Source organism: Grampus griseus (assembly GCF_964374135.1).
Source record: "Grampus griseus genome assembly, chromosome: 1".
In the NCBI taxonomy this organism is placed as follows: Eukaryota; Metazoa; Chordata; class Mammalia; order Artiodactyla; family Delphinidae; genus Grampus; species Grampus griseus.
Window position 1 is genome coordinate 115919816 of NC_139017.1, and position 27570 is coordinate 115947385.

General features: G+C 42.9%; 1 protein-coding gene across 6 annotated transcripts in view; it reads right to left on the reverse strand.

Moving 5' to 3' along the window:
* Positions 1–27570, reverse strand: part of AK5 (adenylate kinase 5) — a gene marked incomplete at both ends in the record, with an annotated part of 237008 nt that continues 209438 nt past the window's right edge. For 3 of the 6 annotated variants that reach the window (XM_082678330.1, XM_082678334.1, XM_082678331.1), the window contains 2 exons: positions 1–69; positions 15838–16026. In XM_082678330.1, coding sequence (XP_082534456.1) covers positions 1–69; positions 15838–16026 — 258 coding nt within the window. Of the gene's footprint in view, positions 70–15833; positions 16027–27570 lie in introns of all 6 variants that reach the window. The other 3 variants (XM_082678332.1, XM_082678333.1, XM_082678329.1) reach the window with 3 other exon arrangements.

Here is a 27570-nt window from a genome sequence, read left to right on the forward strand (position 1 = left end):
TCAGAAAATAGAGTCAATAGCTGTGCAGAGTTGAAGAAAAACTTCCTCTGGCGTCCCCTCTGCATTTATCTGTGTTAAAAAGGAAAGAAAGAGAAAGTTAGTCTTAAGAAATGTTTTTAAATAAGGCCACTTTTAGGAATAAAAAAGATTACCTGCTTATAAGTTGCTGTGCAAAATTTTAAAACACAGGACTCCAAAATCACAGAGAAAAGAGTAGTTGTTTAAAAACTAGGTGCCTAATTAGAAAAACAAGACACGACTACACACCTATTAGAATGGGCAAAATCTAAAACACGTCATCAAATACTGGTGAGGATGTGAAGCAACAGGAACTCTCATTCTTTGCTGATGGGAATGCGGAAGGGTACAGTCACTTGGGGAAAGAGTTTGGCGGTTTCTTACAAATTAAACACGCTTAGCATATGATCCGGCAGCCTGTGCTCTGGTACTTACCCAAAGGAGTAGAACACGTATGTCCACACAAAATCCTGCACACACGTTTATAGGAGCTTTATTCATGATTGCCAAAACTTGGAAGCAACCGAGATGTCCTTAGGTGAGTGGATAAATAAACTGTGGTACATCCAGACAATGGGATATTATTTAGTGCTCAGAAGAAATGAGCTCTCAAGCCATGAAAAGACTTGGAGGAAACTTAAATGCATATTACTAAATGAAAGAAGCCAATCTTAAAAGGCTGCATACAATATGATGTAATGGAAAAATGGCAAAACTGTGGAGACAGTAGAAAAGGTCGAGAGCTGGGGGGAGAGAGGAATGAGTAGGTGGAACGCAGGATTTTTATTGTAGTGAAACTATTCTGTGTGATATTATAATGGTGGATACATGTTGCTATACATTTGTCAAAACCCATAGAACGTGCAACGCCAAGAGTGAACCCTAATGTAAACTATGGACTTTGAGTGGTAATGATGTGTTGATGTAGGTTCATCAGTTATAACGAATGTGCTACTCCTGTGTGGGGTATTTGTGTTCTGGGGGGTTTTTTTTGGCCACACCGTACGGCTTACAGGATCTCTGTTCCCCGACCACGGATTGAACCCAGGCCCCCTGCAGTGAGAGCTCGGAATCCTAACCGCTAGGCCACCGGGGAACTCCGTGTGGAATGTTGATAGTGGGAGAGGTTGAGTGTGTTTTGGGACACGGGGAATATGAGAACTCTACTTTGTGCTCAATTTTGCTGTGAACCTACAGCCCGTATAACAACAACAGCAAGAGCTAGGTGCTTATTGAGGTAGATAAAGTATTGTTAAAGGTCACGGAAAGGCTTTGAGTTAGTTAAAATGAGACCTTATGAGTGTTCTGGAGTGTTTGGAGCAGGGTAGGAATAGGGCAGAGGTTGGGGGATGAGAAGGACGGGTGTGGAAAAGAAAGCAAAAGTTGAGACCTCAACTTGCAGGTGTGCTAAGTGCTAAGGGCAGAGCCCTCTTGGAGATTGTTGATACGCCAGGGCAAGGAGCCAACAACAGAGGAAGTAGGAGGGAGCTGATTTCCTGGGCATGAAGGCACTACCACCCGCTCCTCTCAAAATTTCCTAATATTGTGACAGCCACTGAGATTTGTCCCACCGCACATGTAGTATCCATAGAAAGTAGAGGCCTGGTGATGCGAATGAGACTCATGGAGGGGGCGGGGTTGTGAGCTTGCTAAAATGCAGCTTTTTCATGCTTCATCTCCAGAGGTTCTCATTTGGTGAGTTTCGGCTGGGCCTTCTAATCCGCGAATTTAATCAAGTTCTACAAATGATTTTGATGTGGATCATCTCGGACCACACTTTGAGAAACTCTAGATGATTGCTTCAGTTCCTGTCTACCTTCTTTGTGCAGATGAGTTTTGATTTCACAACCCCTGGGATTCCAGAGGTAGAATGAATGCTCAAAAGGAAAAAAAAAAAGTACACATTTAGGGACTTCCCTGGTGGTCCAGTGGGTAAGACTCCATGCTCCCAATGCAAGGGGGCCCGGGTTCAATCCCGGGTCAGGGAATTAGATCCCACATGCCACAACTAAGAGTTCGCACGCCACAACAAAGATCCCATGTGCAACTAAGACCCGGCACAGCCAGATAAAAAAAAAAAGTAAATGTTTAAATATCCTAGAAAATAGATAATAACGATGTTTGTAGAAGCATTGTTTGTAGTAGTCCCAAACCGGAAAAAGTGCAAATGTCCATCAGCAGTAGATGGATAAATAAATTGTGGCATAGTCATATAATGGAATACTATAGTAATGGAAAAAACAAACTACAGCTACATCCAGCAACGTGGATTAATCTCACAAGGTTGAGGGAAAGAAACAAGTTGAAAAAATATGCATTCAGTACGATTCAATTTATATGAAGTTCAAAAATGAGCAAAGCTAAATTATATCGATTAGGGATCCATACACAGATGATAAAACCACAGTGAACCAGGGAAATAATTATAAAAGTCAGGATGGTGGTTACTTCCTGGGGAGAAGAAGGGAGATTTGATTGGGAGGGAGAGACATGTGGCAGAGCTTCTGTGACTGTCTGCTGTTTCTTGACCTGCATGGTGATTACACGGTGTTCATTTTATAATTCTTCAAATTTTACATATAACTTTTACACATTCCTGTATGTATGCTGTATCTCACAAGGAAAAAATAAAACCTAAAAACATTTTTTCAGCTTCTACCCCTCTTCCCCATAAACGTATCATACTTGATCCTTACAGGAGGGTTAAAGAGCAACCCGCAGTTGGTTTGTCTCCCTGGCTGGCGGCTCTCCATCTGGGGGGCAGGGACGTTGCTGTTTTCTGTCCCTCATAGCACCTTGCTTGTTGCTTTACCTCTTCTTCTTTTCCCTTTCAACCAACAAACATCTTCTGGGTGCCAACAATATATTACATGCTGGAGAAACCACGGTGAAATGGACATAATGGTCCTGCTCTCAAGGAGCTCACAGCTCAAGGGTAAAGACAAACAACAGGAATTCACGCTGTTGTCAGGTAAGCACAGGAGCTCTGGATAAAGGGATACTTTACACCATCTTGGGAGGGCAGGAAGCTTCCTGAGGAAAGCTGTCGTCGTCATCATCATCATTAAAAATAATACACTTTACTACTAATGAAGCATAAGTGCTATTTTTTTCACTTCCACCCTTGCTTTACTTTCTCGCTTCCTTTTCTCCCCTCCCTCCTGCCCTCTCTTAATCCCGTCCATTCCTCCATCCCTGCTTTGCTCACTCCCTCACTCCCTACTGGGCTCCCTCCATCTATCACACCGTCCCTTTTCTGCTCCTCTCTCATTCCCTCTCCTCTCACTTGCTCCCTTCTTCCAACCCCTGCTCCATCCTCCCCTCCTCCCTAGCACAAGTGCTTTTAAACAAACAGGTAATTCTAACAATGATCTTAGGCGACAGGTATTGTTATCCCCATTTCACAGATGATGAAACTCAGGTCCTGAAAGATGAATTAAATTTCCCAAGGTCATACAGCTAAGCAAGTGTCAGACACCTGGTTCAAACCCAGGTCTCTGACTCCAAAGTCCTTGTACGTGTTGACTACATCCTTGTATATTACATCCACCAGTTCAAAATAGCTGGATGGTTGAACTTAGTGGGAGTAGCAAGGAGTGAAGCTGGAATAATAAAAAGAGGTTGACTATAAAGAGGCTAATAGACTATTATATAAGAATAATGGGGAGTCGGGTAATGGTTTTTAAGGAATAGGTTGACATAATCAAACAGAAACATTTGTTTCCTCAGAGATTGGCTCTAAATAGGTATCTAGAAAGTATCCTCTAGATATCCAGTGATCCCACTCCTGGGCATATATTTGGAGAAAACTATAATTCGAAAAGATACATGCACCCCAATGTTCACAGCAGCATTATTTACAATAGTCAAGACATGGAAGCAACCTAAGTGTCCATTGACAGATGAATGGATAAAGAAGATGTGGTACATATATACAATGGAATATTACTCAACCATTAAAGAAGAGTGAAATAATGCCATTTGCAGCAACATGGATGGACCTAGAGATTATCATACTAAGTGAAGTAAGTCAGACAGAGAAAGACAAATATCATATGGTATCGCTTATATGTAGAATCTAAAAAAAAATGATGCAAATGAACTTATTTACAAAACAGAAATAGACTCATAGACATAGAAAATAAATTTATGGCTACCAAAGGGGAAAGGCACGGGGGAGGGATAAATTAGGAGTTTGGGATTAAAATATACGCACTGCCTTATGTAAAGTAGATAACCAGGGACTTCACTGGTGGTCCAGTGGTTAAGAATCCATCTTGCAATGCAGGGGACCCTGGTTCGATCCCGGGTCAGGGAACTAAGATCCCACATGCCGTGGGGCAACTAAGCCCTCATGCTGCAACTACTGAGCCCAGGTGTCACAACTAGAGAGCCTGTGTGCCACAACTAGAGAGAAGCCCACGCACCACAATGAAGAGCTCACATGCTGCAACGAAAGATCCCGTGTGCCGCAACTAAGACCCAAAGCAGCCAATAAATAAATAAATATTTTTAAAAATTAAAAAAATAAAATAGATAACCAACAAGGACCTACTGTATAGCACAGGGAACTATACTCAATATCTTGTAATAACCTATAATGGAAAAGAATCTAAAAAATGAATATAAATATATATGTATAACAATCACTTTGCTGTACACCTGAAACTAACACAACATCGTAAATCAACTATATTTCAATTAAAAAAAAAAAGTACCCTCATTTTCCCATTCCTTCTTCACTTTCCTCACAGAAACAGGCTATTGTAGGAGCAGAAACACACTCTTGGAGCCCATTTTCTGACCCACTATCTGGACTTTATAGAAAGATATGGATTCTCTCTTGTAAAAGCTGGGCAACTTGGTTTCAGAAACAAGGGCTAATGAGCACAAGCATCTGAAGTGCGACACTTGATACTTTCTGACGTCTGAGACTGGGAGGCAGAAGGCTTTGCAGCGGGATCTTGTCACTCAGGCCAAGGCTGATGTTTGGGGGAAGCTGCAAGCTGGGTTGAGGGAGTGAGTCATGCCCTGGAGCTTTAGCTGAGCCATCTCCCGCTTCTATTTCCATCCAAAACCTCCCTCTTCATTTTGCTTTGTGGCTTAAATCCAGGCCTTTATTTATTTAATTAAATAAAAGAAAGCTGCTCATTGCCATCCAGAGTCACGTGCTGTGGTGTGTGCCTCTGTGGAGCCTAAGGACGTGAGGAGATTTCAATACAGAATCAAATAATGAGACTTTCTAGATGCAAAAAGCAGCCTTTGACTTGGGTGAGTGGGAAATATATGAAGTTAATCTGAGACCCTCATTAGGCCCAAGAAGCAGAATTCTGAGAACAAAAATTGCGAGGCAATGAGATAACATCTTTCTTCTTATAGAAGCTCTGTGTGTGTGGGCGGGGGGAGGGGAAGGTATAGACTGGATTTTTATGGAGCAAAAGAGAGCCCAACTGAACTGAGTGGGATCAAAGCCCTCTGTCTACTCTCCAGATTTCTCCTTCAGTTCTTCAGAGATGACCTGATCATTTCCTGAATCTCATCTAATTCCCACATGGGGAATATTTTAAGAGAACAACAAGTGGTTTTTATATTTTCATATCTAACTGTGGAACTCATAGGAAATGGAAAAGAACCAACTTCCTAAGTGCTTTCTAAGCTATAGGAACTATTCTTAGTGCTTACAACTTGAGCAAATTTAAATGAGCTCACAAGGTGCTAGTGTTTAGTCCTTGATGAACAGATAAGAATCCTGTGTAATTAGCATACTAATTGTACAGTGTGAAGAGAACTTCCTCAGCAATTGTGCAAACTCGAAAATAAGGTGTCCTCCCACATACGGTAAGTTTTCACCCCATAATCAATGTGATAATATTAATTTACAGCAACCCTTTTTTCCCATGAAGAGTAAAAGTAAGCTTCATGATCTTTTCCCAAAGGATCTCCAATTCTGAATCAGCAGAGTCAGAATGTATGAGGTTTTCATATATTTAATTTAATTGAAAACCAGGTGAGTGGATTTGCTTCTGACTTGAAGAATTTATCACTTTTGGTCTGAGACTTGATATAAAATCCTGCAGTAAGTGATACCCTGATCAATATACAAAAGATTTTTTTAAATAAATAAACTAAAGACAAGTGAACAGGAAATATGATTAAATTTCTGAGGTTTCACCTGACTTCTGGAAGGAAAAGTAGAGCAGTCAGAGATAGTATTTCTGCCCAGCCATCAGCAGAACAGATTGCAAATTAGGAAAGTAGTTACACCACCTTGGGAATTGCACGTTTTGTCTACTCTTTAGTTCCTTGAATTTATGAACCGTAAAACAGTTGGCTGGGGCATATACCCTGAGAAAACCATAATTCAAAAAGAGTCATGTTGGGCTTCCCTGGTGGTGCAGTGGTTGGGAGTCCGCCTACCGATGCAGGGGACACGGGTTCGTGCTCCGGTCCGGGAAGATCCCACATGCCGCAGAGCAGCTGGGCCCGTGAGCCATGGCCGCTGAGACTGAGTGTCCGGAGCCTGTGCTCCGCAACGGGAGAGGCCACAACAATGAGAGGCCCGCGTACCACAAAAACAAAAACCAAAAAAAAAACAGGGTCATGTACCACAATGTTCATTGCAGCTCTATTTACAATAGCCCGGACATGGAAGCAACCTAAGTATCCATAGACAGATGAATGGATAAAGAAGATGTGGGACATATATACAATGGAATATTAGCCATAAAAAGAAACGAAACTGAGTTATTTGTAGTGAGGTGGATGGACCTAAAGACTGTCATACAGAGTGAAGTAAGTCAGAAAGAGAAAAACAAATACTGTATGCTAACACATATATATGAAATCTAAAAAAAAAAAAAGCTTCCGAAGAACCTAGGGGCAGGACAGGAATAAAGATGCAGATGTAGAGAATGGACTTGAGGACATGGGGAGGGGGAAGGGTAAGCTGGGACGAAGTGAGAGAGTGGCATGGACATATATACTTTACCAAATGTAAAATAGATAGCTATTGGGAAGCAGCCGCATAGCACAGGGAGATCAGCTCAGTGCTTTGTGACCACCTAGAAGGGTGGGATAGGGAGAGTGGGAGGGAGACGCAAGAGGGAATAGCTATGGGAACATATGTATATGTATAGCTGATTCACTTTGTTATAAAGCAGAAACTAACACACCATTGTGAAGCAATTATACTCCAATAAGGATGTTAAAAAAAAAAAAAAAAAACAGTTGGCTGGGGCCTCCCCAGTGGCGCAGCGGTTGAGAGTCCGCCTGCCGATGCAGGGGACACGGGTTCCAGCCTTGGTCTGGGAAGATCCCACATACCGCGGAGCAACTAGGCCCGTGGGCCACAGCTACTGAGCCTGCGCGTCTGGAGCCTGTGCTCCGCAACAAGAGAGGCCGCGCCAGTGAGAGGCCCGCGCACCGCGATGAAGAGTGGCCCCCGCTCGCCGCAACTGGAGAGAGCCCTCGCACAGAAACGAGGACCCTACACAGCCAAAAATAAATAAATAAATAAAATTTTTTTAAAAAAAACAAAAAACAGTTGGCTGGTTCAAACACTGCCCAGATGGAGTGTTTTTCCTGAATTTTCCTACACTGTTCAAAACATTGCTTGAGTTTCATTGGCGCCATGGGGCTCCTGGGAAAAAACCAAGCTGCTATTGAGTGTTTTATGATGATTGTGTGGGTGTTGGCCACCTTTTTCCTCTTCTAACCCAGTCCTCTGTTCAACCAGACAGAGCCCCACACCACAGGGATCCCTCACAGCCAGAGGAGAGCATGGTGCCCAGCCATGGCCAAGCCCTTCACATGCAGCACTTGTGCATGTCTCTGGACAATCATTAGATGCGCTTTTCCAAAGTCGGGGTCATGGAAAAGGCTGCCCCTGGGGAGTTGTCCATTTCAGAGATCTGGTCAGGCCACACATTACTCCTCACTCTCAAGGACTTAGAAAGAAGGAGGACTATGTACACCTTTACTTTAGAGAGCTTTAAGGACAAGCTTTAGCAAAAATACAAGGATGATTCATAATCTGCACATTAATGATGGTTCTATATGCAGGACTTCCCAAAGTACCAGCAGTTTGTCCATTTAAAATGTTACCTGCTACTCCGTTTCCTTCTTTCTCTTCCTCTCAATTCTGTCTGTAGTTCAAATTTGACTAACATCTTCTCACAGACATGAAAAAACAAAAAACTGTCCTTTCTTAAAGTGACTTTTCTAAAACAGATCTGATCAGCCATGTCCCTGCTTGAAATTAGTGGTTCCCTTCATTACTTGCAGTACTTAGTTCAAACTTTCTAGAAGAGGCTAGAACTATCCAGGATACAGTAAACACTAGCCACAGGTGGCTACTGAACACTTGAAATGTGGCTAGTATAAATGAGGAATTAAGTTTTTGATATTCTATAATTAAAGTGAATCTAACTTTTAAAACTAATATTTGACTCAATTATTGGAACATTAAAAAATATATTTGGGGCTTCCCTGGTGGCGCAGTGGTTGAGAGTCCGCCTGCCGATGCAGGGGACACGGGTTCATGCCCTGGTCCAGGAAGATCCCACATGCCACGGAGCGGCTGGGCCCGTGAGCCATGGCCGCTGAGCCTGCGCGTCCGGAGCCTGTGCTCCGCAACGGGAGAGGCCACAACAGTGAGAGGCCCACATACCACCAAAAAAAAAAAAAAAATATATATATATATATATATATATATATATATATATATATATATATTTGAACAAGTTGGGTATGTGAAATCTACCTTTTCAACTGGAAATTTTATGAGATACAAATACCATTCTAGTATTTCTGATGAAAATTTAGAATCTGAATTGAGATATGCTTAAATACCAGATTTTGAAGACATAGATTGAAAAAAGAATATAAAACCATCTCATTAATGCTTTTTATATTGATTACATGTTAAAATGATAACATTTAGGCTATATTAGGTTAAATAAAATATATTGTTAAATTAATCTCACTTGTTTCTTTTTACTTTTTTTTGGTTAATGCGACTGCTAGGAAATTGTAAATCACCTATTTGGCCCAGATTATATCTCTGTTGGACAATGCTGATCTAGAATATTTATTGTATGAAGGAGGAATGAAGCCTCTACTTTGCTTTTTAGTCAAGTCTTCGCATGATCCAACAATTCCACTTCTGGGTATTTACCCGAAGAAAACAAAAACACTAATTTGAAAACATATATGCATCATTATTCACAATAGCCAAGATACGGAAGCAAACTTAACGTCCACCAGTAGATGAATGGATAAAGAAGATGTGGTACATAAACAATGGAATACTACTCAGCCATAAAAAGAATGAACTCTTGCCATCTGTGACAACACAGATGGATCTAGAGGATATTATGCTAAGTGAAATAAGACAGAGAAAGACAAATACCGCATGATCTCATTTATATGTGGAATCTAAGAAACAAAACAAGCAAACAAAACAATAAAAACAGACTCATAGACACAGAGAGAAAATGGGTGGTTGTCAGAAGGGAGGGGAAGGGGGTTTTGGGAGGTTGGCCCAAATTGGTGAAGGAGATTAAGAGACACACACTTCCAGTTATAAAATAGATAAGTCATGGGGATGTGATATACAGCCTAAGGAATATGGTAAACAATACTGTAGTAACTTGGTAAGGGGACAGATGGTCACTAGATTCATTATGGTGATCATTTTGTAATGTATTTGAATTTCAAATCACTATGTTGTACACCTGAAACTAACGTTATATTGTGGCTACTAGAAAATTTAAAATTACACATACGGCTCACATTTAATTTCCATTGGATGGCACTGGGGTAGAAGGAACAGAGTTATGTGTTCTTGAGAAAAACAAGGAACAGCGGTACATAAAAAATACAGCAAACGTTCCTGAGTTAAAAAAAACTGTCATGCCATTGAAAATCAGACCTATATCTGGACTCCAGTTTTAAATTACACGGAAAAACATTAAAATTTTTTCTTTAAAGATACTAGTTGAAAAAAGTTTACTTCCAAATTTGTTTTTGCCTTTCTTCCAGCACACTAAATGCTTCAAAACAACGGGGCAACGTTTACTGACTTGCCATAGAGAAATACTGTGACCTAAATTTTATATACAGTGAAACGGTTATTTGTGTAACAAACCACCATAGTGACATTCTCAGGTATTCGTGGAGAGATTGAACTAAAAATTAGGTCAAGAGTTATTTTAGCCAACTGAAAGAAGAATTTGAGTACAGAGAATTCAAGGTATAAAAGTGATCTGAGTTTTTCCTTGCCTTGTGCTAGACTCCTATCTTAGGAACGCACTTGGCTAAGGGCTATCAAGTGGATGTTGCATCCAAGGGGTAAAATTTGATTCGATGCTGCCTTCTGCTTCCACTCCTTTCATGGAAGTTGCAGCAACTACATTTCTCATTCTTGATCCCTCAGTTCACAGGAAGTCTCCTGCCAGGTTGGATGACTACCCAGAACAATAAATGGGTACAGCTGTATTTTGGGACTTACTAAAAATGACTAAGCTATTTATGAAGTTGGGACACTGCAGCAGAAGAACTGTTGAACGAATAACTTATTTTCTCCTTTACAAAAGCCAAGTTACCAAGGAACTGGATTTTCTGCATCTGTTGAATGCATGTTTAATGAGTCATTGGCCTCTCTTTTTATGTTTTAAATTGATTAAGACTAATAAATAACCCAGGGATGGATATCATCTGTTACCAGGACCACTTCCTCTATGGCCTGGGGGTATTTCTGGGCTTATGATGCCATGAGCAAAAAGTATATTAAAAAATCAAGAGGGTCTCGCTGGTGGCACAGTGGTTAAGAATCCACCTGCCAATGCAGGGGACACAGGTTCGAGCCCTGGTTCGGGAAGATCCCACATGCTGTGGAGCAACTAAGCCTGTGCACCACAACTACTGAGTCTACGCTCTAGAGCCCACGAACCACAACTATGAGCCCGTGTGCCACAACTACTGAAGCCCGCGCGCCTAGAGCCCATGCTCTGCAACAAGAGAAGCCCCCGCACCACAACGAAGAGTAGCCCCTGCTCCCTGCAACTAAGGAAAGCCACGCACAGCTTGCACAGCAACGAAGAAACAAAGCAGCCGAAAATAAATAAATAAAATAAATAAATTTATTTTAAAAAAATGAAGAAACACAAATGTAAGAAAATATATCAAAATGTTCATTAATTGTTATCTTTGGGTTGAAGATTTCTGGATAATTTTTATCTTTATGCTCTTAAATTTTCTAGTTTCTTTTTTTTAAGTAGTTGTTACTTTTATCCTTAGAAAAAGGAGAGGTTTTAAATATCAATTTATACACTTCTGTACATGTCACTTGAGGAAGCTATTTCTGGAATTTCTCCCAGTTCACAAGATCTTCTCTTCTGGAAAATCCTTGTTCTCCCCTCAGTTTTTAGGGAAGAGTCCCAGGCAACCATGCAACCATGTTTTTATTAGTCAGGTCTTCATTCAAATGCTACCTCCTTAGAGACTTTCCAAGCACCTGTCTAAAGTCCCCATGCCTAACAAGTCACTCTGTTTTGTCTTATTCATAGAGCTAATCCTATTAGCAATTATTTTACTTCCTTGTCTACTGCTCTTCTCTTTTCAGTGAGGGACTTTGTCTTGTTTATTGCTGTGTCTCCACACGTGCTATGCACTCAATAGAACAGCCACAACAAGTGAAAAAAAGCCCCACGTGACCCCGTCTGCCTGGCCATAGCTGATAGGACCAGGGACTGGAGCAAAACAAGGCCAATCAGAATACTTCTCTCTGGAATTTGGAGCTGTTGTGGTAACATGAACATGGAAGCTGCACGTTTGCCATATTCTAGCTTCTGGGCCAGAGAAAGAGAAAAATCAAGATGAGAGAGAGAAGGAGGGCAAGACAGGTGTGAAGAGCATAGGGAAGCCTGGTCCCACGGGCTTCCTGGACCTGCTGCATTTCAGCCTCGGTTCACATAACCTTACAAGTAAGCTCCGTGTTTCAGGTCAGGCTGGCTAGGGTTGGTGCCTCTTACCTACAACCTCATGAATATACCTGTGGTCACCATCATGCTTTAAAAATTCATAGCCAAAATATTTGAAGGAAATAATCCAGAATTAAAACTAGGACTACCTAGTTTTCTATATTTTCTAAAACAAGTCTGTGTTACTTTTATGATTACAAATATATGTTTTATGTTTTTTGTTTTTTTTCCCTGAGAAGCATGGAGTGACAGACCTAGGGTATTCCAGGAGATCCCATTCTGTCCATCCATTTTATTCTGCTGAGAGGTTTAGCTGTGAAATGACTCACCAAGTTCCCAAAGCTCATTCACACCACTGTGGCTTGGGTTTTCTTATACCCAGGCCAGTATTCTCTCTACCAGGCAACCTCTGGACAATTATTGTGCTGTTCACTTCAAAATGCTACATTTCAATTATTTCTTCAATAATAAATTCTCTCCCTCAAGGTGAAAAAAGCTTTCTCTTACAGGTCAACTCTAGTGAGTTGTGTGTGACTACCTGTATTGCTGTGTTGAGAGTTTCTGAGGCATCCAGACTGGGTAGAAAGGTAAGTACCACAGCTGACGAATGATGTCTGCCCTGAGTGCAAGGAGGAATGGAGTGACATGGATGAAAGTTCTAATTCTTTCTTAGATGCAGCGCAAAGCTGGCGTTGTGAGAGAGGAAAACGGAAGATCAGGGGATCCATTTGGATCACATATACTTCTATCCCTTGGTTTATGTTACAAGAATTTCTAACTTTATTGTATGATGATGGCATAACAAAGACAAAGAATAAGGCAATGGCTATATAAGTTTTGCTTTGCTTTTTTATTACTTTTGTTTGAAATTTCATTGCACTTTTCTAGCTAGTTGGAGGCCAAAAGGGCTGATTATCATTAGGCAGTAAATGTGTCAGGGGATGGATCGACCGTAAGCATAACTGGGCAACACAGGTCTGAGGGAAGTGCTTTTGGAGGGTCCTGTGTTTCTGGGCTGGACCACTGGGCAGCTCTAATTCCTAAAGAAATCTCACTAGCTACTGATCCATATCACTTGCATCTTGAAGTGCATTCACCAGCCCCATCTAGTTTAAGAAATTTTCTTGGGCTTCCCTGGTGGTGCAGTGGTTGAGAGTCCGCCTGCCGATGCAGGGGACACGGGTTCGTGCCCCGGTCCGGGAAGATCCCACACGCCGCGGAGCGGCTGGGCCCGTGAGCCATGGCCGCTGAGCCTGCGTGTCCGGAGCCTGTGCTCCGCAGCGGGAGAGGCCACAACAGTGAGCTAAACATATATGCATCATTATTCACGATAGCCTTAAACAATATCACGATATTCCTTATTTCCATGAGCCACCATTCATTTTCGCGTACCGCAAAAAAAAAAAATTTGCCAAGTGGATCATACATGTTACCTCACCACAGACCCAACAGCCAGCATCTCCAAAATGGGGGGTGGGGTGGAGCTGCAGAGATGAGCCGCGTGGGACGGGAAACTCCCTTTCCCATTAACTTAGATATTAAATTTCTAAAGAGGATTCCAGAAATCAGCTTTGTCTGAGAACTTGCTTACCCCCGCATGCACGTGCCAGTCATTTGTGAGTGTGTAGAATTCAGGTTGGAATAATGCAGTATAGAGGTAAAAGGGCTTTTCTGACTCTGAATTACTTAGGGACTTTTCTCACCTCTGCAAATCTTGAAAGTGGAAGGTAATTTCCATGTGTGTTCTAGGCGGCACGAAGGGTGGAAATCACCAATCCAGGAAAGGCCTCTGCCACCTGAATTCTGAATTCTTAAGACCCTGCTCTTACATAGTGCACTTTTTGTTTGCTTGTTTCTAAACATCTAGGTCTTTGTTTTATGTAGCAACCGGAGGTTACATGAAGTACAGCAAATAGGATTCGTCTTGCTCATCAAGTCCTAGCAGTTGGAAGTAGCTGCCTGGCGCGCTGTGCTAACAACATCATGAGGGCACGTCTGGGCCTTGAGGAAAGCACCACGATGCTGTAGCAGTGTCTGCTGTGGGTGCAGAAGGCGGGGATGATAGCTCTCATGTCACATACATGACACCTCTGAGTTAAATCATGGAGCACCTTTCAGATTCGACACAGGGCTAAGTTCGTAGGAGTCTGGAAAATGGACCATTAACAGGCTCAGAAGATAAGAATTCATTATCAGTGGTTTTCCCCAAGGAATGGATCATGTAGCTGTCTCCGAGACAAGTTTGTTATTGATTGACTCGTGTCTCCTTGTAACTTCCTGGGAAAAGCAGATAGTAGCTGTTCACTCTCTCTCCTCTGCATTGGGTCCTCAGGGTTTGGTTCCTGCATACTCCCCAGCCTCCCAGTGGTCTCCTGGCCTGACCTTCTTGGGACCCATTCTCCACAAGGCTGATGGAGGGAGCTTTCTAAATGGAAGCCCTGACTATGTCTGTCCCCTTTGGTAGTTCCCATCATCATCCTCAGGATAATTATTGGCTCCTATGATTGGTTCATCTTGATCTGGTCCTTGCTTGCCTCTCCACCTCCCCCTCTTGTCGCTTGTTTCCTTGGCACTATATGTCACAGCCAAGCTCCTTCTGTGTGAGGTTCTGTGTGAGGTGCTCTGCTCCCCGTACGGCACCTGCACCTCGGGCTCAGCTTAGTTCTCCTCTGGTGAGCTTCCTCAGTGCCTTCTGTCTCCCCTCAGACCAGGTTAAAGGGCCCTTGGAACTCACTCTGTGCTTGCTTTGACCCCATATTGTGACCCCAGGCGTGTCTCTCTCCCCTACTAAACCCAAGGCTCTAGCAGGCAAGAACCGCATCTTATCACCTGCATCCAAACCACCAGGGCAGTGGATGGTCCATAGGAGGTGCTTGAGACATAGTTATTAAATGAGTGAATGAATGGGGATTGGGTAGTTTTCCCAAATTCATGAACTTAACAGGGACTCAGCATGGATTAGCGCTCATGATCATTGAGTTGACACCACCCATTTCCTCATCGTTTCACCTCATCTGCTCTCCTAGCCCCATATGCTGCTTCTCCCAATAACACTAGTCATTGCAAGAAACTGAGGCAGCCAAGGGCCAATTATGAACTAGGCAAAAATCTAGAAATGCAAAGTTGTTGAATTTTAGATCCAGACGAGACCTTCTGGATCCTCCTGTGCAGCTGAGGTCTGGGAGGCAGAACTTATGCCTCATCCATGCCTCCCTCCCTCCCTCTCCCCTCCCCCTCCCCTCCCCCTCCCTCCCTCCCCCCGTCCCTCCCTCCTTCCCTCTCTCCCTCTTTCTTGGAAATAGGACCGGTTTCCAGCAACCATAATGGCATCTATGAACATTGTATAGCCAGCTTTTCATGGTCCATATGATGACATACAAAAGTGAAGAGAGGGCTTCCCTGGTGGCGCAGTGGTTGAGAGTCCGCCTGCCGATGCAGGGAACACGGGTTCGTGCCCTTGTGCGGGAAGATCCCACATGTCACAGAGCGGCTGGGCCCGTGAGCCATGGCCGCTGAGCCTGCGCGTCTGGAGCCTGTGCTCCGCAACGGGAGAGGCCACAACAGTGAGAGGCCCGCGTACCACAAAAAAAAAAAAAAAAAAAAAAAAAAGTGAAGAGAGTAAGGGACCCACCCACAACAGTGAGAGGCCCGCGTACCACAAAAAAAAAAAAAAAAAAAAAAAAAGTGAAGAGAGTAAGGGACCCATATTGGCCCAAATTGTGCAGCTATATGCAGTTCTAATTCCAAGATCCCTTAACCGAAATTTCCTATTTTTTTCTCTTTTTTTGAATAAAAAATGGGTGGCTGGTTCATTTTGGGGGGCTGTGAGGTGACTCACCTTACGTAGCTGTGTTTTTGTCTCATAGTAGGCGACCATAGGGATGGAGGCCCGGTAGTAGGTCTCAAGGCGCTTGGTGATAGCGGTTCTGTCGTCCGCGTGCGGGCTGCCCCCACTCCTCTGGAGAAGGCGGTTGGTCATGGTGTCTGCCGAGCAGTCCATACAGATCACCAAGCGAGGGTCTCCAATCTGGGGATGGGGAGGGGGCACAACATGCTCAGAAATTCCATTCAGCGAGGTTCTGGAAAGACCTGGGATCCCTAGTTCTTTACTTCTGCTTCCTCTCAGGGTCCCAGACCTACACTGTGGCAGAGTTGGGACAGGACATCACGGCTCCTTATTTCCATGTTAGCAGCTTTCCACAGGCTGCCTCAGAGCTGTCTCTTGTCCTCAGCTTTTAGGTCACCTCATGTAATGCAGGAATTGTATAGAATGCTACCCAATGCAGTCACAATCTGTCCTCCACACTAAGGGGAGGGGTGTGTGTGTGTGTGTGTGTGTGTGTGTGTGTGTGTGTGTGTGTGTGTGTGTGGTGTTTCCTGCTGGGAGCCCTGCCTGACCTACTGGGACAAGCTAATCACCTCTTTCTTTGTCCACCACTATATCTTACATGAGCCACCAGGAGCACAACGTGGCCGTGTCTGTACTACGTGGTGGTCAGTAGAGCATAATGGTTGAGCACACAAAGGTTCGAGTCAGGCAGCTGAGGGTCAAATCCTGGTGTGGTGACTTGTCTCCAAGATGGTCTTCATTGATTCATTACCTCCATGTACTTTAAGCTCTTCCCCCCATTGAGACATAGAGCCCATTCCTCTACCTCCTTGAATCTGAGCTGAACTGTAACTGACCAACAGAACATGGTGGAAATGATGCCACACGCTTTTATTATTTATTTATTAATTTTTAACACCTTTATTGGAGTATAATTGCTTTACAATGGTGTGTTAGTTTCTGCTGTATAACAAGAGTGAATCAGCTATACATATACATATATCCCCATATCTCCTCCCTCTTGCATCTCCCGCCCACCCTCCCTCTCCCACCCCTCTAGGTGGTCACAAAGCACCAAGCTGATCTCCCTGTGCTCTGTGGCTGCTTCCCACTAGCTATCTATTTTATATTTGGTAGTGTATATAAGTCCATGCCACTCTCTCACTTCGTCCCAGCTTACCCTTCCCCCTCCCTGTGTCCTCAAGTCCATTCTCTAGTAGGTCTGCATATTTATTCCCATCTTGCCCCTAGGTTCTTCATGACCATTTTTTTTTTTTTAGATTCCAAATATATGTGTTAGCATACAGTATTTGTTTTCCTCTTTCTGACTTACTTCACTCTGTACGACAGTCTCTAGGTCCATCCACCTCACTACAAATAACTCAGTTTCATTTCTTTTTATGGCTGAGTAATATTCCATTGTATATATGTGCCACATCTTCTTTATCCATTCATCTGTCTATGGATACTTAGGTTGCTTCCATGTCCTGGCTATTGTAAAGCCACATGCTTTTAGAAGCAAGATCATAAGAAGTTTTGCAGTTCCTGCCTAGTCAACTGCCATCTAAGATGTCCAGTGACTCTGACTGCTAGGCTGGGAGGAAGCCCAAGCTAGCCACACAGAGAGGCCATGTGGACAGAGATGCCTGACCAGACCTTGGCTGTTGTAGACATCCCAGCCCCTGCTCCAGACATGTCTACTCAGCCTTACCAATTACCTGACTGCAGCTGAATAAAGGACCTCAAGCGAGAACCAGCCAGCTGAGCCCATCAACCCCCAGAACCCTATGAGAGAAAATAACAAATTGCTTCTTTAAGTTACCTGACTTCATTATTAACTAAAGGTGTCACTCAACTTCTCTGCACCCCCAACTTTCTCATTTGTTCAATGAGGATGATCACAGAATTGCTGTGAGGATTAAATACAATTAAATAAGGTAATGTAAGTAGATTTCTTGGCATATGGAAACACTTGGTAAGTATCAGTCACTATGTTATGTCCCGTATTGGGCTATGATCTCTTTGTGTGTAGGCGTTAGGAATGCTCAGTTCCTGATCCCAAGTCTTGTATATAGTAGGTAACAAAGAAATGTTTTCCTAAATGAGTGATAGTGTATGATCGGTAGTGTGTCTCTCCCTATCTCCCCATCCTTCCCTTAAAGTGTTCTTTTGCTTCTGATGTCTGTCTCTGGAGGATACCAACCTTGCCTCCACTACCAATCTCAACCCTGGATCAAAAGAAATTGTTGCTCTCTTCTGATCTTGCAATGTAAACGAAAGTTTACCTCCCCACTGTGGAAAGCGCCTGGGAGGGATGGGAACAAAGTCAGGGTAGGGGAGGACTTTAAGACAACATGCAGAGCCGTTAAGTTGTCAGTAAGTGCTGTTCAATGATTTATCTACCCCCTCTGAAGGATGTACTTTAAGAAACAAAGTGGAAAAATTCTCCAAAATATAGAAGAGTGAAATAAGCCTCTGGAACATGTCATCTAACTCTTCTGTCTTTATTAATTGAAAGAAAAAAAAAAAAAAAAAGAGCATTTGAGCAGTAAGAAAGCTGGGTGAAAGTTTAGAAGACAATGACCCTTGTCCACCAGCAGAGGGCGAGCTTGGGAGGCAGCCTAGGGCTCAGTTACAGAGTTTGGCTCCTGGAGCAGTTTCCGGTCGGGGTTGTGTTTGGAGACTAGGCGAGTTTTCTTACTGTGGCGGTTTTCAGGGCACTTGTGAGGACACGGATGACAATTCAGGGACTCATTCAGGTACAAACAGAGATAATGTGTGTCTGAGCAGGAGCTGGCAGTAAATGAACCGAAATAAGTGCAGGACAGAGAGGGAGCTTCCACCTTGATTCTCAAAGTGTGGGCTGTGAACCAGCCGCACAGGCTTCATCTGGGAGCTTGTTAGAAATGCAGATGCTCAGGCACCATCCTCGACCTGCTGACTCTGGATTTTAAGAAGATCCCCAGGTGATTCTTCACAAAATAATACCTTGAGAAGCTGCTCTCCTGCCAAAAATGGGGTTTGACCTAACCTATTTCTCCTGGAGTCAGCACTCCCTTCCTACATAAAAAGCTGTCAAGCGGCCATTCCATTTGGAAGTGGCCTGTACCACTGATTCTTTTTTTTTTTTTAATTAATAGATTTTAAGTTTTAGGTTTATGGGAAAATTGAGCAGATAGTACAGAAAGTTACCATATAATTCCCCTCCCCTGGTTTCCCCTATGATGTCTTTAGGGTGGTACATTTGTTACAATTAATGAAACAATACTGAAGCATTAACTGAAGTCCATAGTTGACATTAAAGTTCATCCTTTGTGTTGTACATTCTATGGGTTTTGACAGTTGCATCATGTCATGGTCCACCATTATAGCATAATACGTAATACTTTCACCCCTCTGAAAATCTCCTGTGCTCTTCCTATCCATTCCTCCCTCTCTCTCTTCCCTAACCCTGGCAACTACTGATCATTTTTTTTTACTGTTTCTATAGAATTGCCTTTCCCAGAATATCACAGTGTTGAACTCATCCAGTGTGTAGCCTTTTCAGACTGGCTTCTTTCACTTAGCAATATGCGTTTAAGTTTCTTCCATGTCCTTTCATGGCTTCGGAGGTCATTTCTTCCACTGATGCTTTTAACACCTATAAGTTTTTGAAATGTTTGAGTGAAATACCATTCAATCATTTTTCAAAACGCTTTGATATATTTCTTTAGAAAGTCCCTTGGAGTAGCTCTGCCTTTTTTCCCTGGACCATGGTTAGCCTCTAACACAGCGGTCCCCAACCTTTTTGGCACCAGGGATGCATTCGTGGAAGACAATTTTTCCACAGACACGTGGGGCGGAGGGAGGGGAATGGTTTAGGCGGTAATAAGAGCGACGGGGAGCCATGGGGGGCGATGGGGAGAGGCAGATGAAGCTTCGCTCGCTCACCCGCCACTCACCTCCTGCTGCGTGGCCCGGTTCCTAAGAGGTTGAGGACCCATACCAGTCTGCGTCCTGGGGGCTGGGGACCCCTGCTCTAACATCCCGTGGAGGGGAGAACAGAGAACTCTGTCCTTGTCTGGATGAGTCACAGAGACTTGGGGACAACTCCATGTCCCCAGCACTCCCCTGCTGGCTCCCTGGAATTCTGCCACTGCAGTGCTGGGCTCTTCATGGCCTTTGGGTATTCAGGGGACCCTTATTAGAGCACAAGTGCCCTTGGGAGGGCATTGAGATATGTAAGAACATTTCAGCAGTGGGCGCACTGTGCCATCGCTCTAACCGCTGTGGGGAGCAAATGGAGGCCCACAGAGGTTAACTTGCCCCAGATCACTGAGGACTAGTTAGTGACAGTCCTGAGCCAGCTGCATGTAACTCCAAAGCCTGGTGACTTCACCCTAGTGGAGGGTGCCAGAGCCTTCAGAATGGGACTCAGGCCAGATGCCTGGTGGGCCAAGTGGAGCCAGGAGAGGAGGGTGGGGTAGTAGGAAAAGAAGTGGACGGTGTCAGAGGCCATTTAGTTTTATTTTGCGGAAACTTGCTTTCGCTGCCTCTGGGAATCTGGTTGGGATCAGCAGTCACTCCAGCTGAGAGCAGCCCACCAGGATGAGGGTGTCAGCTGACTTGTGATGATGGCTTTGCCTGGAGAATTCCAGCAGGTAGAGCATTAGGAGGCATTTTCCCTGCTCTCCTCTGCCCCCACCTTAGTTTTCTTCTGATTAAGTCAGGACACGGGTTAGGTCATATTACCAGTGGGCAGGGTCCTGCCATTCAGGAACTTTCGACGGTTCAGAGTACCAGCTTTCTTGTTCTCTCTGGGCGCCTCAGTTGCCTCATTTTAAATGAGGATGACAAGAGTTTCTGCCTCATAGGACGGCTGCCGAGGATTAAATGAGTTAATACACGGCCCATTTCAAGCACTGCATAAATGTGAGATAATGTTATTTAATGTGGGCCTGGCAAGATTCATTTTCATCCCTTTGTACTTCGTAAAAGCCCCTGTTGGTCAGATTTGAATTTAGAAAGAGTCAGAGGCCCCACCCGTGCTTTTAGCCTAAGTCGTACACTCCAGCGTGTCTACCAGCCTCACTGCACTGGGAGGGAAGGCCCGGCTAACAACAGAGCCACAGGCCTATTTCCCATTTGCTCTCACTCCTGAGCTTTATCCCCTTGGGGAACCTCAGTAGAGGAGGGGTGATGGGGTCATTTCAGCATTGCTGAACACACAACCCTAATAATAATAATACCACCCCATCGCCACCGTAACGTCTGCCCTGGTGCTGCCATTACATAGCTCAAAAGTTCTGCAATGAACCGGAAGTTGGAAGAAGAGAGTGGAAAATCTCAAGTGGAAAATCCCAAGGTGGTCCCAAGGCTTGCCACAATTCCAAACCACTAGGACACACCAACTAGAAAGTTCCTTGGCCAGACTCATGACTTTTTTTTTCCTGCTAAGTGTTCATTCCAAAGAGTAGAATGCACTTATAAACAGAATCACTGATTCTATAGATGAACAGTGTTATGAGACAGTTCAGAGCAACCAGGCAGAGCGATACACTGTCATTATCCACACATCCGGGAAACTCATCTGCATAGTCAGGCTAAGGGCAGAATTTCAGCTAAGAGGCTTCTGGGAGGAAAAGGCAAGAGCAAACCCGTGCATTTCACTTCTGTTAACGTGTGTTTAGCTTGGCTGCTGAAATGTTGGGTTAACACAGGAAAGCGTTTCCATTTCACACCAGGGAGTCAGGCTAAGCACACACCCTCCTTGAGATGAAAATAAACTATAATAATACCTACTGAATAGGATTGTAAAGATTAATACAATTAATACAATCCTGAATAGGACTGTAAAGATTAATACAATGACATGGGTAAAGCATCTAGTTCAGTTCCGGGCACATTTTAAGTGCTCAAAAAATAACAGCTATTATTCAGATAGTTATGTATCCTGTACGATTTTAACTGCATGAAGATAGGTACAACCAAGACCGGAAGAACAGACATCAGAGTGTTATCTCTGGGTGGTTGGTTAGTCTTTGTTTTACATTTTCCTGTATTGTCTCATACCTATATAATTCCTACTTCTATAATCAGAAAAAATATACATAATTTTGAAAAAAACCATAACAGTGTATTGAACATCATACGCAGGCTTATACATATATAAGGCACATTTCAAGGATTTCAGCCAATCCTCCCAACAAGCACTGAGGTAGCAATTTTTTCTTTTTTTTAACTGAAATATAGTTGACACACAATATTAGGTTCCTTTCAGGTGTACTACGTAATGCTTTAACACTCGCATACATCATGAAATGATCACCATGATGAGTCTAGTTACCATCTGTCCTCATACAAAGTTATTACGATATGACTGACCATATTCCCTATGCTGTGTGTTATATCCGTGACTTATTTACTAGACAACTGGAGGTTTGTACATCTCAATCCTCCTCACTTATTTTGCCCACTCCCCACCCCCTCCCTTCTGGCAACCACCTGTTGGTTCTCTGTATCTATGAGTCTGTTTTTGTTTGGTTGGTTTTTTAGATTCCACATATAAGTAGATCATGAGGTATTTGTCTTTCTTTGTCTGACTCATTTCACTCAGCAAAATACCCTCTAAATCCATCTATGTTGTTGCAAATGACAAGATTTCTTTTTTTTTTTTTAATGGCTGGAGGTAGCTATTTTCCACCTATATTTTATAGAAGAGGAAATTGAACTCTGTAGAATCAAATGACTTGTCTTGGACTTATAAAGCCAGGCTCTAAATACAGGCCTGTGCCACGAAGTGACTATAACCAGGGCTTCACAAATGGGGTGGGAGCTGGGGATGGTGGTTAGAAACCCCAACTCCTCCTTCATATTCCTTCTCTCTCTCTCTCTCTCTCTCTCTCCTCTCTCTCTCTCTCTCTCTCTCTCTCTCACACACACACACACACACACACACACACACAGTGACAACCTTCCCTTCCTTAGCACACTGTGTTGGATACTGAAGGTACAGATCATTAATTCGATGGGGGGAAAAGTAGGCTTGGGAACAGAAGATAGGGTGGTAATAGAGGAAGCACATACAGACTTACCCCTAAGCTGTGGACATGAGTTTGCACCTGGTCTTTAGTGGTGTTGTGTATGGTAGCCAAGCAGATCCTCAAAGGACCTGCCTCTCAGAGCAATCAGCTATAGTATGCAAAAACATCAGCCTAACTAACTGAACGGGATTTTTTTCAGCCATAGATGGTCCCAAGCATCAGACACACATCAGTCTCTGTGATACAGAAGGGCTGGTGAGGCATCTATGGGCTGGAAAACCACCCGTAGGCCTGAATGGGCTTCAAACAGAGTCGCAGGCCTGACAGGTACACAAAAAACACTCACTGTGCTTTCAGCCAGGCTTATTACTCTGAATCTCTGGGGAAAATCATACATCTGTATTTGTCTTTGCCAAATTTCAAATGAAATGCTTGCCTGTAATTTGGATGGGGCTGTACAAATGATTGAGTCCCTTCAGGGCATAAATGAATCAACAGCGGCTGGTTCCGTGTTTGTAGCATCTTTGTTGTTCTGGTCAGGTTTAAAGCAGTGCTTGTTTTGGAGGGCTGGATGTGTTCTCTTGCACACAAGCCAAACTGATATTAGAATCTTCTAAATCGCTGTACCCAGGGACAAATCAAGATCACGCTTGATCTTTGCAAACTCCTTCCAGCAGAATGCAAAAGACTGTCTTCGTAGACATCTCACTTGAAGGTCGCCGGTTCATAAATGAAAGGGGCACTTGCATATTTTTGGAAGTGCGTCATGAATTTTAGCATTGGTTGAAACTATCCAGTCATCATGTTGATGACTCTTTCTCACTCCAAAGTTCTAGTTAAGCCTCTTATCTGACACTTTCTAAAACCTGTCTGAATGGGACCCACAGTGGGGAAGGAAGTTTTGCTTTACTTTAGGAAGATCGTATGGATGATTTGAATTCATATTTACCCAAAGGCCAGGGATAGACTGGTTGGCCATCTAGAGTCCTGAACTCACCCATCCTGGGTTATAAGCAAAGGAGAAAGGCATGACGGAGCAGGAATTTATGGGCTTGAATGAAATGTGATTGAAAAATGGGTGACCCTAAAGTAGATAATATTTTATAACCTTTTATAGCTTAGGAAACACATTTATGTGTGTTACATCATTTGATGCTCACAAAACCCTCTAAGTAGGATTTGGCAGATATATTATTTTCTCTGTTTCACAGAGGAGGAATCTGAAGTTGAGTGACATGCCCAGGGTCACACTAATCTATGACCAAGGTGAACATCCAGCTTTTTCGACTCCAGACAGCATAAGTGATGCGCTTTAAAGACGTCACCGTGGGAGGCTCTGCATGAGTGCAACAGTGCTGTCACTGCTGCAAACAGTTCGGACCCCATAGGCCTAAGTTCAGATATTTGCCTTCAGACCCAGTTTAAAAAGTTCCCAAAGGAGAACAAAGATCATAATTTTGTGGTTGTTTGCACACAGTAGTTGACAAAAAAGATGTTTCTCTTTACCCTACACCTTATTTATCACACTTGGCCATTTGGGGGTTTCAAAGAATATTCTACTACCACTGAGAGCAATTAAAAAAAAAGACATTGAAAAGGATATTTTCCCCAGCACTTCCAAGCAAGTTCGTGACCTTTCCGGACTGTCCCAGAGACCCTGCCAGTACTCTCGGACCTTAAGTTCACGGGCAAGGTCAAGTGTGGGATAATCTGGTGGGGTGCTGCCACCTTGAAGCCTGAACCTCAATCAACATTGCTGACTGGCAGCAGTGAGCGCTCATCTCCCTTGTGTGTGTGTGTTTTTCTTTTTTTTTAAGGTTTTGCCCTCTTGTGTTTTAATGGCGTGTTCACACAACTGCCAATTTCTAATAAGCAGGGAGCCCCTAAAGGGCCCCGACCACCCCTTCCTCTTCTCTGGATCTCCCCTCACCCTCGGCCTTGCAGAGGCCCTAATTCAGAGGTGGTGCAGGAAAGATGCCCTTGTTCCTCAGTTCAAGAGTATCCCCAGGAACCTTATTTACAGCCTGGACACTGGCTGGAAGATCAAAATAAACAAAAATGTAAGACAATCCACGGAATACTTAATATTGTTAAGATGTCAATACTACAAAAGTGATCTACAGATTTAATGCAATCCCTATCAAAGTTCCAATGACATTTTTTTGTTGTTGTTGCAGAAATAGAAATATCCACCCTAAAATTCATGTGGAATCTCAAGGGACCCTGAATAGCCAAAGCAACCTTGAAAAAGAACAAAGTTGGAGGGCTCTTACTTCCTGATTTAAAAACTATTACAAAGCTACAGCAATCAAAACAGTGTGGTACTGGCATAAAGTCAGTAACTTAGACCAATGGAATATAATATAGAACCCAAAAATGAACTCTCGGATACACGGTCAAATGATTTTTGAAAAGGGTCCAAGACCACTCAATGGGGAAAAAACAGTCTTTTCAATCAGTGGTGTTGGGACAACTGGTGATCTCCATGCAAAGAATAGAGTTGGACCCTTACATTACACTGCTTACAAAAATTAGGTCAAAATGGATTAAAGACCTAAATGTAAGAGTGAAAACTGCAAAATTCTTAAGAAAAAACAGGGGAAAAACTTCATGACACTGGATTTGATAATAATTTCTTGGACATGATACCAAAAGCACAGGAAACAAAAGCAAAAATAGATAAATTGGATTATATCAAAATTAAAAACTTCTGTGACTCAAAGGACACAATCAAGAGTAAAAAGGCAACCTATGTAATGGGAGAAAATATTAGCAAATCATATATCTGATAGGGGGTTAAAATCCAGAACATACCCCAGACTCCTACAATGCAACAACAAAAACCAAATAACCTGGTTAAAAAATGGGCAAAAGACTTGAATAGACATTTCTCCAAAAAAGACATACAAATGGTCAACAAGCACATGAAAAGATGCTCAACATCATTAATCATTAGGGAAATGCAAACCCAAATCACAATGAGATACCACTTCACACCCATTAGGATGGTTACTATCAAAAAAACAGACAATAAGTGTTGGCGAGGATGTAGAGAAACTGAAACCATGATGCACTGCTGGTGGGAATGTAAAATGGTGCAGCCACTATGGCTGGCAGTATGTATGCATATGTATTGATTCCTCAAAAAATTAAAAATAGAATTACCATATGATCTAGCAATTTCACTTCTGTGTATATACCCAAAAGAGTTGAAAGCAGGATCTTGAAGAGCAATCTGTACATGTACATTCATAGCACCATTATTTACAATAGGCAAAAAGTTGAAGTAACCCAAGTGGCCATCAATGAATGAATGGATAAACAAAATATTATTCATCTTTAACAAGGAAGGAAATTTTAACATATGCTACAACATGAATGAACCTTGAGGACATTATGCTAAATGAAATAAGCTAGTGACAAAAGGACAAATCTGTCTGATTCCACTTATGTGAGGTACGTAGAGTAGTCAATTCATAATGACAGAAAGTGGAACAGTGGTTGTCAGGGGGCGGGGGACAGGGAAATGGGGAGTTTAATAAGTGTAGAGTTTCAGTTTTGCAAATTGAAAAGAGTTCTGGAGATTGGTTGCACAACAATATGAATACACTTAACATGACTGAAGTGTACACTTAAAATCGGTTAAGATGGTAAATTTTATGTTCTGTAAATATACAGAACATGATAAAATATTACCATCATTTTTAAAAAAACTAGAACAATCCTCCCAATTCCATTTTGTAAAAAAGTAGTTGATTATGTAAAAGTCTGAGCTCCTAAAGTGGTTTGTTTGGTGGGAGAAGGCTGTTTAGATTTCTGGTACATGAGTGCCCATCAGGAACCACCTGGAACTGCCACAGTCCCAGGTGCTGCCACACAAAACCATTTCCCCCTGCCTACCCCCATCTTGTTGATAAAGGCTCCTGAGTTGAGATTCAGAAAGTCAGTCCCGGGGGTTAGGGCCCACCCTTGGCAACTGCGCCAGGGAATTTCTTCTCTGACTCTGGTTGCAAATAGGAAATGCAAGGGAAGGTGAGCAACTGTCCTTTAAGTATTTAGATACCATGTAAGGAAATTAATTAAAACAGAGACTCAGAAGGAGGTCAAACTAACTCCCAGGGAACACACAAGTACCATTACCCCTAATCAATGTTGCAGTGTTAGAGATGGATGGAGATAGGGCCCCCCAAATCTTAGTCCTACCAGTAGTTGTCACTTGCCAGTGAGTTGGCACTTACTAGCTGTGGGGCTGTGGGCAAGTCATGTAATCTCTCTGGGCTTAACTCATCACCTTTCCCATGAAGAAAATACCTCCTTTCTCTATCTAAAAGGTTATTAAAAATATATCAAATGAAATAACATATATAAAAATGCTTTTAAAACTAGTCTAAAGAGATCTCTATATAAATATTAATTCTTGTAGGCTCTGGAATCTTTGTTTAATAAATGGGGACAATTGTTTCCCTCTTCCTTGGACTTTGTAAAATTAGAGATAATGTGTGTAAAGTGTGTAGCCCAGGACTTAGCCCAGAGTAGGCTCAATAAATGATGGAACAATATTTTTTACTTCCTGCTGTTCCCCTGTGAGTGGCCTCCTAGTGAAGAGTGTGGAACATATATCTGATTCTGGGATGGTCATAGGGGTGCATATATCTGATTCTGCCTGTCCAGCAACCTTTCTCCTTGCCTTCTTCTAAGGGCATCCTATTTTTCTTTGGGT